At 47.1% G+C, this 13,897-nt stretch overlaps 1 protein-coding gene across 5 annotated transcripts in view; it reads left to right on the forward strand.

Annotated features, from left to right (window-relative positions):
* FCHO2 (FCH domain only 2) overlaps positions 1-13,897 on the forward strand; it is a 532,544-nt gene that overhangs the window by 257,927 nt on the left and 260,720 nt on the right. For 4 of the 5 annotated variants that reach the window (XM_029574710.1, XM_029574720.1, XM_029574729.1 and 1 more), the window contains one exon: positions 4,424-4,457. The exons of the other annotated variant lie outside the window; for it this stretch is intronic. In XM_029574710.1, the coding sequence (XP_029430570.1) occupies positions 4,424-4,457 (34 nt within the window). The remainder of the gene's footprint in view (positions 1-4,423; positions 4,458-13,897) is intronic. 5 annotated transcript variants of the gene reach the window in all.

The raw sequence follows: 13,897 nt of genomic DNA on the forward strand, positions 1-13,897 counted from the left end.
TCATTCCACTAGGGCTCAAGCAGTGTCATGGGCAGAGGTGAGGTTGTTGTCTCCCAGCAATATTTGTTGAGCTGTGACATGGTCCTCCTTACAAACCTTTTCCAATTATTATTGTTGCATATGCGGTTTTGACTGGACCGCAGGGAGCTGCCTGCCCTGTTCAGGAGTAGCTTTGGTATATCCCATTTGTTCTGGATCCACCTGTCTAAATGCCAAGAAATGAGATTTTGACTCCCCACTAGAGAGCAATTGTCAACTTCCACCTCTACTATCTCTGCCAGTATGCAGCCGCCTCTGCCATTTCACTGACACATGGCACACGATCACCACGGATCAGTGGGTCCTGTCGGTGGCTCAAGGTTACCATCTAAACTTCTTTTCAATTCCGACAGACTCTCCACTTCGTCCGGGATGGAGTTTAACCGACCACTTTCCACTTCTCGAGGAGGAAATAAAATCTCTCCTTCAAGCCAATGCCATAGAGCAAGTTGCCACACTACAAAGGGGAAAGGGCTTCTACTCCTGATATTTCCTAATACCAAAAAGATCGGGAGGCATTCGTCCAATATTAGATCTTCGTGCCCTGAACAAACATCTGCGAAAGGAAAGGTTCAGGATGGTAACCTTAGGCTTCTTACTCCCTCTTCTCCAACAGGGAGGTTGGCTTTGCTCTCTAGATCTACAAGACGCGTATATGCATGGAGCAATAACCCCATCTCACCGAAAATACCTTCGATTTGTCGTCGGACACCGACACTTCCAATACTGAGTGCTTCCGTTCGGTCTAGCATCAGCACCTCGTGATCACGAAATGCCTGGCAGTCGTAGCAGCATACTTAAGGTGACTGGGCACTCACGTCTATCCTTATCTTGGCAACTGGTTACTGAGGGCCCCGTCCGCGGAGGCAGTTCTTCTCTCCCTCCATCTGACCCTGCGACGACTACTGTCATTGGGATTTCTCATCAATTATCAAAAATCCAATCTGACTCCATCACAACTCCTTCATTGGAGCGGATCTCAACACCATTCAAGCCAGAGCTTTTCTTCCAAGGGACCGCTCTCATACTCTTGCAATCCTTGCAAACACTATGCAGACTTGCCGAACTACAACGGCTCGTCATCTCATCTTGTTGGGCCACATGGCGTCCTCTGTCCATGTTACACCAATGGCTCATCTTGCCATGAGAGTAACACGGTGGACATTAAAGTCCCAATGGTCTCAGGCTCATCATCCAGTGTCCAACATTGTCCATGTCACCAGGCAGCTTCGTCTCTCACTGGCTTGGTGGATTCAGGAGTCCAATCTGGTCAGAGGACTACCTTTCCAATCTCTAGAACCTCAGATAACGCTGATGCTTCCACTCTAGGTTGGGGAGCCCATGTTAACAACCTGCAAACTCAGGGAACCTGGTCTGCAGCAGAATCACAACATCAGATACATTTTCTGGAGCTCAGGGCAATAAGGTATGCCCTTATAGCCTTCAAAGATTGTCTATCCAACATGACAGTCCTAATCCAAACAGACAACCAGGTAGCGATATGGTACATCAACAAGCACGGAGGAACCGGCTCTTACCTGCTGTGTCAGGAAGTAGCAAAAATCTGGGCTTGGGCTCTTTCACATTCCATGCTACTAAGAGCGACCTACTTGGCGGGTGTGGATAGTGTGCTTCCGGACAAACTCAGTCGCACGTTTCATCCCCACGAGTGGTCCCTGAACCCCACGGTGGCGGAGAAAATATTCCAACAGTGGGGGTATCCAAGCATAGACCTCTTTGCGTCCATTCCCAACCAAGTGGAAAACTTCTGCTCACTACATAGCAGTCACAAAAGACCACCAAGAGATGCCTTCGCCCTCTCATGGTCAAGGGGTCTCCTCTATGCCTATCCTCCACTTCCACTCATAAGCAAGACTCTCGTAAAATTACGACAGGACAAGGGCTTCATGATCCTCATAGCCCCTTACTGGCCGCGCCAGGTGTGGTTCCCCGTCCTTCTCGACCTCTCAGTCCATCAACAAATTGGCATAGGCGCAAATCAGTCTCTGATATCACAGAACAATGGACAACTGCGTCACCCGAGCCTCCACTCCCTGTCCCTGACAGTTTGGATGTTGAAAGGTTAATTTTACAATCGCTAAACTTCTCGGACGATGTCTCCCATGTCCTCGTAGCTTCATGAAAGCCTTCCACCAGGAAATCTTATCGTTCCAAATGGAAAAGGTTTTCCTCGTGGTGCACGTCAAAGGAAATAGATCCCTTTACCTGCCGTACAACGAAGTTCCTAGACTACCTCTGGTACTTGTCGGAGTCTGGTCTCCAAACTTCTTCCATCCGTGTCCATGTCAGTGCCATAGCCACTTACCACAAAGGTATAGGGGATGTTTCGATCTCAACACAGCCCCTCGTAGCGCGCTTCATGAGAGGCTTACTACATCTAAATCCCCCACTGCATCCTCCGGCCCCTGCTTGGGACCTCAATGTAGTGTTAGCAAGGCTCATGAAACCTCCGTTTGAGCCTGTGCACTCCTGCGAGCTATGTCATCTCACTTGGAAAGTGCTCTTTCTTCTTGCTATAACGTCAGTGAGCTACAGGCACTAGTAACGTACCCACCTTACACGAAATTTCTCCATGATCGTGTGGTGCTTCGCACTCATCCTAAATTGTTACCAAAGGTAGTATCTGAATTTCATTTAAATCAATCCATTATACTACCTACTTTCTTTCCAAAACCTCACTCACATTCCTTGGACTGCAAAGGAGAGCTAGCCTTTTATTTGGAATGCACTGCAGCCCATAGGAAGTCCACCCAGCTGTTTGTCTCCTTTGATAAAACTAAACTGGGAATCCCGGTGGGCAAGCAGACCCTGTCCTCCTGGCTGGCGGACTGTAGCAGGCATTCAGCTCCAGGGACGTGTTAGAGCGCACTCTATTAGAGCAATGGCAACGTCGGTGGCACACCTTCGTTTTGTACCTCTTGCTGACATCTGCAGGGCTGCTTCATGGAGTTCTCTCCATACCTTTGCAGCTCATTATTGTCTGGACAAGGCTGGCAGGCAAGATTCTATCTTTGGCCAGTCTGTTCTGCACAATTTATTCTCAGCTTAATAACCCAACTTCCTTCCAGCGGCCCCCTGGGAATTTCAGGCTGCCCTCTTAACCAATCCCCCCCCCCCCCCCCCCCTTGTTGTTCTGCCTGTTGCACGTCATTGGGTGCTTTTGGTACATTTACTCTGGCATCCTCAGCTCGCTATTCACCCATATGTGAGGACTACCATCCCACTTGTCCTGTGAGAAAGCAGAGTTGCTTACCTGTAACAGGTGTTCTCATAGGAGAGCAGGATGTTAGTCTTCACGAAACCCGCTGCCACCCCGCGGAGTTGGGTTCGCTTACGCTTTCTTATTTTATTTTTTGCTCATACTTTTTACTACAAACGAGACTGAAGGGGGACCCCTGCTGGATGCAGGGTTGGTGGCCTGCTGGGCATGCTCAGTGTGCCAGTCAAAGTTCTAGAAACTTTGACAGAAGTTTTCCGTGATTGGGCTCCATCCTGATGATGTCACCCACATGTGAGGACTAACATCCTGCTGTCCTGGGAGAACACCTGTTACAGGTAAGCAACTCTGCTTTCCTCTTGGTCATTTGAGAGTGAGATGCACAACAGAAATATGTTATTCCTATAATTCAAATTTTAATCTGCTATGTTGGAACTATGGTTAATACAAAATAAATACATTAAATAAATAATGAACTAGAATATGTAGCCATGTACTGAATGTATTAAAAGTTACATTTTGGTTATTAAGGGGTATAGATTTTCAAAACTTATGCCAGCACGTCCATGTGCGTGCGCTACCTGGCGCGCATACACATGGACGTGCAATTTTATAACATGCATACGGTGGCGCGCACATATTATAAAATTTTGGGCCGGCATGCGCAGGGGGGGGGGGTATAATTTTGCAAATACGCACGGCGATGCATCAGGGCCTTCCCCAGTTCACTCCCTGTACGCTTCCCCTATCCTGCCCTATCTCCCTTCCCCTTCCCCTATCCTGCCCTCCCCCTATCCCTATCCTAACTACCCATAATTTTTGTATTTTACCTTTTGCTCCTGTCAAGGAGCAGGAGCAAGTTGCGCACGTCGGCACAGCGGCAAATGGCCGCTGTACCAGGCGCCTCTAGCCCCGCCCTGCCCAGAAAATGCCCCTCTGGCCTGCTCCTTTCAGGAAGGCCTGCGCTTATGCGCATACCGGCCTTTACATGCGTGGCCGGGCCTTTTTGAAAATAGGCTTGGTGCGCGCTAGGCCCGGCCACGTGCGTAAAGGCCGGATTTTGCATGCGTGGCCTTTTGAAAATCCACCCTAAGTCTTCATGGATTGCAATTCTTTTAATGATGTCGTCTTTGCTCTTTTGATTAGGTGAAGAATTAACAAAATCAAAGCTTCTTCATGAGTAAGTTTCCTGTAAAGATTTTCCTTTGCCTACCTACTTCTTATTCTATTGATCCTTGGCTGGGTTTTCAGTTTAATAACAAGCACATGTATATGAATCGTCTGTCATCTATTAGTATTAATTTTGCCTTGGTATTTATTCCTTTTTTTTGCATTTCTGCTATCAAGAATCTAACTACAGTTTTCTAAGTATTGTATTGAGTACATTGTGTTGGTTTAATGTATTGTTACTGATGCTACCTATGATATCTAACAGGTAGGTTTAGAGAGACATTGTCCTTTCTCTGTGTATCTACCTATCTATATATTTGACTCTCCTTATCCCTGTTTCCTCCTCCTTTGGGCTTCTAGCTAGGTGAGAATCAGGCCTTGCTATAACACACAGACCCTACCTTCAGAACTGCTCAAAGGTTCCATCTATTTTATTATTTTTTTCATTTTTATCTGGCAGGTTTCTGCTGCTGCTTTAGGATTCCAGCTCAGTCTGAGCCAAGACTAGGAAGTGGTGACATGAGCCTTTATTTAAAACTATTTAGATATATTTCCCCTCTGTTATGTCTCCTCCCAACTTATTTTAGTCCAGTCATTGCAGCAACAGTCCTTGGCCAAAGGGCTTCTTTAGCTACTCTGCAATCATGGCCCTAAATCCAGCCACTAGGTATCACGATTATGTGATGATTAGGACACTCTTCCTAAAAGCTATAAATGCTGCCTCTGCAGCATCCCCAGCCAACCCCAGGGATTGCAAGACTTGAGCCAGGAATCAAATTCTGGTCTCTCTGCATAGTAATATGTAACATTGCCAATGGGACAGCTCTAGTTCCCCATTTTATAACCCCACCGCACCCCTCTTCCTCCCATCTAGCCTTTCTATTGCAGTGACATACCTCAGCTAGGGCCACAGACTATGGCTCTTTTCAGAACCCAGTATATGTGCACCCCAAATCTATGTATTATATCATTGTTCTATTAAAACTGCCTCCATATCATCTCTAGCCACTTGATGTGCAATGACTTGGCCTCTCTCACCTCCCTTAGGATTGTAAAAGGTTGCTGTTTTCTTGATGGATAAACTTTGTGCAGACAATTGTACTTTTGATATTGTGATCAGGCAACAAGAAGGAAAGACAGTGACTTGGGTTTGGACAAACGATACAAATTGTAGGTAGAAAGCCAAAGCGTAAATGTGCATGAATATGGTATTTTAAAGCTCATAAGACTTAATCATTCATATTTGATACTATGTATGTGATTCTATTTTTTTTTTATCTGTTAAAATTTTTTAAGCTTCTTAGAAGAATGGATAATGTAGCATAAAAATGTTTTAAATAAATAAAATAAATCACATTAATTTTGTCAGTAGTAAGATGCTTAGTAGAGTGAATGACTTCATAAATATTTGTCATGTATTCTCAGTTTTACTTCTTAGATAAGTATTTCCCATTTTTCCTTACTAGTGTTCATTGTGGCTGTCTAGTTCATTTTCTCTTTCTGCTACAATGCAACAGACTTGATTTTGTTTTTCTTCCTGTTTTTTATTTATTCATATATTTTATCCACTGGTTTATATCTCTTCCCAGCTCACTTAGCCTAGTCATTATGTTGACAGTTCTCAGCTGGGGCTGCATACAGGACTCTTCTGGATCCCTACAATTATGAGTCCTAAATCTAGCAACTAGCTGTCTGTATTGCTGAATGACTCCCCCAGGATCTCAGAAGGCTTCCTCTGTAGCATCTGTAGCCCCAGCTGGCCTATGGAGTGGAAGGCCTGATATGGAAATCAAACCCAGATCGGCCACATGGCAGTGTGCAGCATTGCAACTTAGTCACCAGCCAGGCCTTGTCCTTGTTTTTCAACCACCAAGGATCCACTGTGCTTGTTCTATGCCTTCCTGAGTTTCAATACTTCTCCTAGGACTAGCAAGATGGTAGTCCTTACAGAAGGGGTGACGACATCAGATGGAGCCCGGTACGGAAAACTTTTGTCAAAGTTTCTAAAAACATTGACTGGCACACTGAGCATGCCACTATCCATGCATCCCTCTTCAGTCTCGTTTTTTCCGCAAAGCAGTTGGCATCGCAGTCTAGGAGCTCTCTCCAAAACTTTTTCCAAATAATGTTCCATCAGAATTTTTCGTCCATTTCTTCCGCGCCGGGTCCCTCCCACTATCGTTTCCCCCTAGCATCTTGGTAGTACGTTCTTTGCGGTCAATTACCGAGTGTGTCGCCTCCCAGTGGCTGCCGGCCATCAACCACTTGCCGGCTTCTTTTTATGGCATCAACCCGTTTTCTGAAATGCCCCCAGTACCCATGGATCATGTCCATCACAGATCCGCATGAGGTCTGCCTCCTCTGCCTGGGGTCTTCCCATGATGTTCACAAGTGCCCTGACTGTGCTTAGATGACTTTTAAGGGCCTTTGTTCCCAGCTGGACAAAATGGAGCAGCTTTTTGGCACCAAGAAGTCTGCTCGGGGACCTCGACACTGAAGGGTCGCAGGGACCCCTCTGACTTGGCATCACCGTCTGTGTCCCACCTGATCCCGTCAGGAAGAAAAAGAATCGGGGGATCGGCCCTCTCCATCGTTTGACCGGTCCAAGGCGTCCGGATCGTCTGCTTCCTCGGCGCTGGAGAAGGACCGGGCTGAGCACCAAGGGAAACACAGACACCGGCAGTTGTCATCGCATGGCGCTGGTGCCGATGCCGGGAGAGCACAGGCCCATGCCGAGCCTCCCACAAAGTGACCCGTGGAGAAAGAGGCCCTCATCCTCTTCCAGGCCTGGGAGTCTCAGGTGTTCTCCATTGATTCCAGTGTCGGGCACCGAGCCTCCTCGGCTCCCTATAGAGGCTCCAGTGATGCCTCATCCACCTCTTCCTCAGTCATCTGCGCTTTCATCGCCAGATTTTCAGGAGGAATTGGACCGCAGGGTGGAACAAGTGGTACTCCGTGCCCTCTGGATTGTTGAGCCTCCCCCGGTGCCGGCCCCCGTACCGACACTGGAACAGCACCTGTGCTGCTAGCGCCCCTGCTGAAGCATCTCGACGTCTGGTTGGGCATCCTGCCAACACAGCCGATTGCCAGGACCCCTTTGTTCCCAATCAGCCACCGAGATTGCCCTCTGGAGCGATTCCAGTCCTCAGATCCTCTGAGGAGGAAAGAGCACAACGTCGCCTGAGGCCCGTGAAGATGCCTCCACTCCCCGAGTCCGTTCCCGGGCCATTGGGAGTACCAGGGCCGCTGGTTCCCTCAGTGCCTCCGGTGCTATCAATTCCCCTGAGGCTTCTTGCATCGAGGTTGTCCTGGATGCTCTGGGTAGGAGAGCGGCTCTCAGTGGCTCCAAGACACCCAGGCCCTCTCAGCACTGATGCAAGTTATCTCACCGCTCCGGGTCTCCCTCTCCTGGTGGGAGAAGCTGCCCAACTTGGAGAGGGGTTTTCCTTTCCAAACACCATCTCCCCAAGTGGTACTGACCACCAATGCCTCTGCCTTGGGCTGGGTGGCACATGTGGACAGTCTCTGCATGCAGGGCTTGTGGTCAGAACAGGAAGCATGTTGTCAGATAAACTTCCTGGAGCTGCGAGTGATTGCTTGTCCCACAAAGAGTCTTGATCCACATAGACAACCAAGTTGCATTGTGGTACATAAACAAGCAGGGGGGGACGGGCTCCTTCCTGCTTTGCCAGGAGGTGATGCAGATTTGGGCCTGGGCCCTGTCCAAGGGCATGCTCTTATGAGCAGTTTACTTTGCAGGGACAGACAATGTAGTGACAGACCACCTGAGCCGGGCCTTCCACTCCCACGAGTGGTCACTCAACCCTACACTTGCGGACAGGCTCTTCTGCCTGTGGGGCAACCTGGACGTGGATCTCTTTGCCTCCCCCCCAGAATTACAAAGTGTCCCACTTCTGCTCCCTGTGCAGGGAGGACGAGGAACCAGCCTTGGAGGTCTTCACCTGGTTTTGGGGCGAGGGACTCCTGTATTCGTTTCCTCCACTCCCGCTGGTGGGAAAGACGCTCTTGAAGCTCCAGCAAGACAGGGGCACCATGATCCTGATCGCCCCATATTGGCTACAGCAGGACTGGTTCCTGATCCTGTGAGACCCTATCGATACAAGAGCCCATACATTTAGGCACTTCCCCCAACCCGATTACGCAGGATCAGGGTAGATTGCGCCAACCGAACCTCCAGTCGCTAGCCCTCACTGCCTGGATGTTGAAAGGATAATCTTAAAGTCCCTCGACCTCTCTGAAAACGTATCGCAGTTACTGGTGGCTTCCCGAAAGCCTTCCACCAGGAAGTCTTATTGATTGAAGTGGAGGATGTTCTCTGTCTGCTGTGAGGTGAAAGGTCTAGACTCTTTCTCGTGCCCCACTCCACGACTCTTGGACTACATTTGGTCCCTCTCGAAGTCTGGGCTACAGACTATCTCAATCCGAGTCCACCTGAGTGCGATCAGTGCTTATCACCAGGAGATAAGTGGTGCACCCATTTCCATGCAGTCCTTGGTTGGCTACTTCATGAGGGGCCTGTTGCAACTAAAGCCCTCTCTGTGTCTTCCTGTTGTGTCCTGGGACCTCGACGTGGGACTAGCATGGTTCATGCAACCTCCTTTGGAGCCTGTGCGCTCCTATGAGCTTAAACATCTTACCTGGAAAGTCATTTTCCTGGTTGTGGTCATCTCTGCTCACAGGGCCAGTGAGCTTCAGGTGTTAATGATTTATCCGCCCTATACGAAGTTCTTTCTTGACAGGGTGGTTTTATGCACTCACCCTAAGTTCCTGCCTAAGGTGGTGACTGATTTCTATCTCAACAGTCCATTGTTTTGCCTACCTTCTTTCCGAGGCCCCATTCCCACCAGGGTGAACGGGCTCTGCACGCCTGGACTGAAAGCGTGCTCTTGCCTTTTATCATGAGTGTATGGCAGCCCGCAGGCAGTCCATGCAATTCTTTGTTTCCTTTGTCAAAAACAGACTGGGTGTTGCGGTGAGCAAGCAGATTCTGTCTAACTGGGTGGCGGACTGTATATCCTTCTGCTACGAGCAGGCGGGCCTTCTGCTTGGAGTCCGCATCAAAGCATACTCAGAGCCATGACAGCGTCAGTGGCGGTACTTTCGTGCGGCCCCTATCACTGAGATCTGTAAGGTTGCGACGTGGAGCATTACTGTTTGGGCAAGGATGGTCAACAAGACAGTACCTTTGGCCAGTCTGTCCTTCGTAGTCTGTTCCAGGCATGAGAACCCAACTCTCCCTACCTAGGGCCCAGTATCTGGTTCTTGCTGCTTCCCATTGCATCCCACAGCACTTCTGTTGTGGTGGCCGTTGGCACGTGGTTTAGTGCTATTCGTCCTGTTATTGCTGTTGGGGGCACTGTGAGCTTGGTATTCACCCATCTGTGAGGACTACCATCCTGCTTGTCCTAGGAGAAAGCAGAGTTGCTTACCTGTAACAGGTGTTCTCCTAGGACAGCAGGATGTTAGTTCTTAGGAAATCCACCCACCACCCCACTGAATTGGGTTCGCTGTCGGTTTGTTTTATTTTTCGCTCATCTTTTTCGCTAAGTTAAGAGACTGAAGACGGACCCCATGCAGATAGTGGCATGCTCAGTGTTTCAGTCAAAGTTTCTAGAAACTTTGCTAAACGTTTTCTGTGCCAGACTCCATCTGATGATATCACCCTATCTGTGAGGACTAACATCCTGCTGTCCTTGGAGAACACCTGTTACAGGTAAGCAACTTTGCTTTCTTTTGTCTGCCACTTTTCCCTTTTCTATGAAGACACAATTCCTTATAAGTGTGCCTTATTCTAGCTTCCTACCATGACTCCATACTCTACAGCTTTTTCTTTTTGCCTACCGAAAGATGATTTCTTGTGTCAGTTTGCCACTCCTCCCCAGGCTTGATTCAAAAATATTCAAATGAGTTTAACTTATTCAAACCACACAAAAATTATCATTCTCTCAGGGCAAGTAGGATGACAATCCTCACACATGGGTGATATCATCAGATGGAACTCAGCATGGAACTTTGAATTCAAAGCTTTTAGAATCTTTGAGCATACCCTACTAGGTATTTGCAGCCAAGCCACGTCCCTGCCTTCCAGGCTGATCCCCCTCAGCCTCATCTTTTCTGTGGAGCCTGCAGTCATGGTCCTTTTTTTCTGTCTCACAGTTGCTGCATTGATTTTCTGGAGCTGAAGGAACTGTTTCTCGTAGGCTCTGTGGTTTTGTTTTCTCGTAGGCTCTGTGGTTTGTTTTCTCCCTCTAATCATCTAAATAGAGGTTTTTGGGGGTTTGTTTTTGTCCATTTCAGGTTTTTTTTCTTTTTTTCTTAATCTTTTCTTTTTGGTCAGCCGCATAGTACATTGGCCTGGCACCCCAGCATAGCCTGGAAAAAGTGTTTTCCAACACTTTGAGTCATGTTTGTTGCCTTTAGTCTGATACCTCAGGGGGTCTGCGGTTCAGTACTCTGCATGGTTGGGCTAGGCTCTTGCTCCCAGGTTAATCGGGGACTTGCCTGGGTATAGATCATAGTATTTCTGGTGGCTTCTTCTGTGAGGCTTCCGCCATTATTAACTAGCTGTTCCAGGCAGGAACTCCAGGAAATGTAGTCCTCTCAATGAGCATCAATGGAAGCATTGATATTGAGGGATGCAGGATGGCACCACCAGCATGTCGATGACATTGATTCCCCCTTGAACTGTGCACCTGGATCAAGACCGGGCCAGAATCTGATGCAGGAGGAGGGGTTATTGTGGCACCAGCCACTAATGCTCAAAGATTCCCATGGGAAGGAGAGCTCATCCTACCCTCAATCCTGAGAATCACACCAGTCTCCAAGGGCTCAAGTTAATTATCTTTTCCCTGGATGACATGGCCTCCCCTCCTTCCTGCCAGTTTATCTTGGCAGGGCACTCCTCAAGGAGGAGCTGGAGAGTAAGTCCCTGGATGGGACATGGGAGCAATCAGCAGTGGCTGATGCACCAATGGTGCAAACATTGGATGACGTTGCACTGATAGAATTGATGTTGGGGGCTGCAGCACCGAAGGAATCAACATCGAGCCCTGCAGAGCCCACAGATTTGATGTTGGGCACCCCTGCAATGAGGTCATTGAAGTCAAGTGCAGCAGCACTGACGGAATAGGTGACTGGCACAACTGTAGCAATGGCATTGACGTTGGGCACAACTGCACTGATGGAGACAAACTAGCACCGAATCGAAATCGGGTGCTACTGCACCATTCAAAATTGTCAGGTGCTATGTGCGGATGAGTGAGCCAATGATAATGGGCATTGAGCACCGATGTTTCAATACAACTCAGAATGGGTTAGATCCTGCCCACTCGAGCATTTATCTTATTAATAGATTAATTATTGTCTCCTTGCAGGTCATTGCAAATTAAACACACCAAATAAATGTAAAGGACTTTAATTTATGCATCCCTGCTTCCTTACCAACTTAATTAACTAAGAATTCAACAATATTAAGATGCAGTCAGCAGTCCAGTGAGATTGAGGCCTTCTAGTCTTTTGCACTGAGTGCCACATATATGATCATTTACCATTTGGTAAGAGATTGTATGTGTGTGCCTGGTTCTCAGTGAACAAGTTAAATCTCTAGAGGCTAGAGTGGAGACCTGGATGAGCTGAGGCAGACAGAGAGGTATATAGAAGAAACCTTCAGGGATATAGTAGCCGTCCCAACTCCAGTTTGGCAGCCCCTAGTTCACCTGGATGAAGAGCATCCAAGTTCACCTGGATGAAGAGCATCAACTTGGTGAAGGAAGTGGTCTGTAGCTAAGACCTGCAATCCAGGTGATGCATTATCCTCTTGCACAGAGGATGGGTCTCCAAGGGCTTGAGTCCAGGAGGGAAGGGTTAGGTCGGCTATCGTAGTTTGTGATTTGATTATTAGGAATATAGATAGCTGGGTGGCTGGAAGATGTGAGGATAGATTGGTAACTTGCCTGCTTGATGCAAAGGTGGATAAGATTGTAGACAGTGCTGAGTAGGAGCTGGTTGTCGTGGTACATGTGGGTAACAACAACATAGGAAGAAGTAGAAAGAAGGTCCTGGAAGCCAAATTTAGGATCTTAGATAGAAAGTTGGAATTCAGAACCTCCAGGGTAACATTCTCTGATATTCTTCCTGTTCCACGTACAGGATCCCAGAGGCAAGCAGACCTCTGGAGTCTAACTGCGTAGATGAGACAGTGGTGAAGGGAAAAGGACTGGACAATATTTTCAGGAAAGGGGGAGCCTATTCTGAAAGCATAGGCTCCACCTTAACCAGGGTGGAACCAGGCTGCTAGCATTAACCTTTACAAAGGAGATAGAGCAGCTTTTAAACTAGAATGTGGAGGAAAGCTGCTAATTCCCCAGCAGCACTTAGTTCAGAGGGTGATATCTTGGAAGGATACTAAAGAAACAGGAGAGTTAGAGCATCCTGATAGAGAAGTTCCAATAAAAGCAAAAGTAGCCCATATGCCTATATGTAAAGAACAGACTGAGTTAAAGATTCCAAAGTATCCCTGTTAACTGCTAGGAAAGTTGTATATACAAATAAAAAAACATACCTTGAAATGTCTGAATGCTAATGCCAGAAGTATAAAAAGTAAAATGGGAAAGTTAGAATGTAAAGTAGTAAATGAAGAGGTAGGCATAATTGGCATCTCAGAGACTTGATGAAGAAGGATAACCAGTGAGATAGTGCTGTACCAAATTATATCACAGTGATAAGATGGATTAACCTGGAGGGGGTGTGGTGCTTTGTTAGGGATGGCATAGAGTCCAAAAGGATAAAGAACCTGCAGGAGACTAAATGCACACTAATGTTTTTATGAGTGGAAATTCCATGTGAGATGGGAAAGAGTATAGTGGTGGGGGTATACTACCATCCACCTGACCAAATTGAATAGATTATGATTAGTATGAAATACTAACAGAAATTAGGGAAGCTAATAAATTTGGCAGCATAGTAATATTGGGAGATTTCAATTATCTGAATATTAACTGGGTAAGTGTCACATCAGGACATTCTAGGGAGTTGAAATTTCTAGATGAAATAAATGACTGCTTCATGGAGCAGCTGGTTAAAGAGCCAACGAAAGAGAGAGCCATTTTAGACCTAATTCTTAGTGAAACACAGGATTTGGTGCAAGATGTAATGGTAGTGGGAGCGCTCATCAACAGTGACCATGATGCGATCAAATTTAACTTAATGGCTAGAAGGAGGACATTAAGTAAATCTACTGCTCTAGCATTTAACTTTCAGAGGGCAACTTTGATATAATGAGGAAAATAGAAAAAAACTAAAAGGTGCAGCTACAAAGGTTGAGTTTACATCAAGCTTGGATATTTATTTAAAATTTCTTATATACCGCTTTCTCAGTCTAAGCGGTTTACAAATAAAACATACATAGAATAAATAAAAATAGATACAAAA

The sequence above is a fragment of the Rhinatrema bivittatum genome, chromosome 1, assembly GCF_901001135.1.
Source record: "Rhinatrema bivittatum chromosome 1, aRhiBiv1.1, whole genome shotgun sequence".
Taxonomy (NCBI): Eukaryota; Metazoa; Chordata; class Amphibia; order Gymnophiona; family Rhinatrematidae; genus Rhinatrema; species Rhinatrema bivittatum.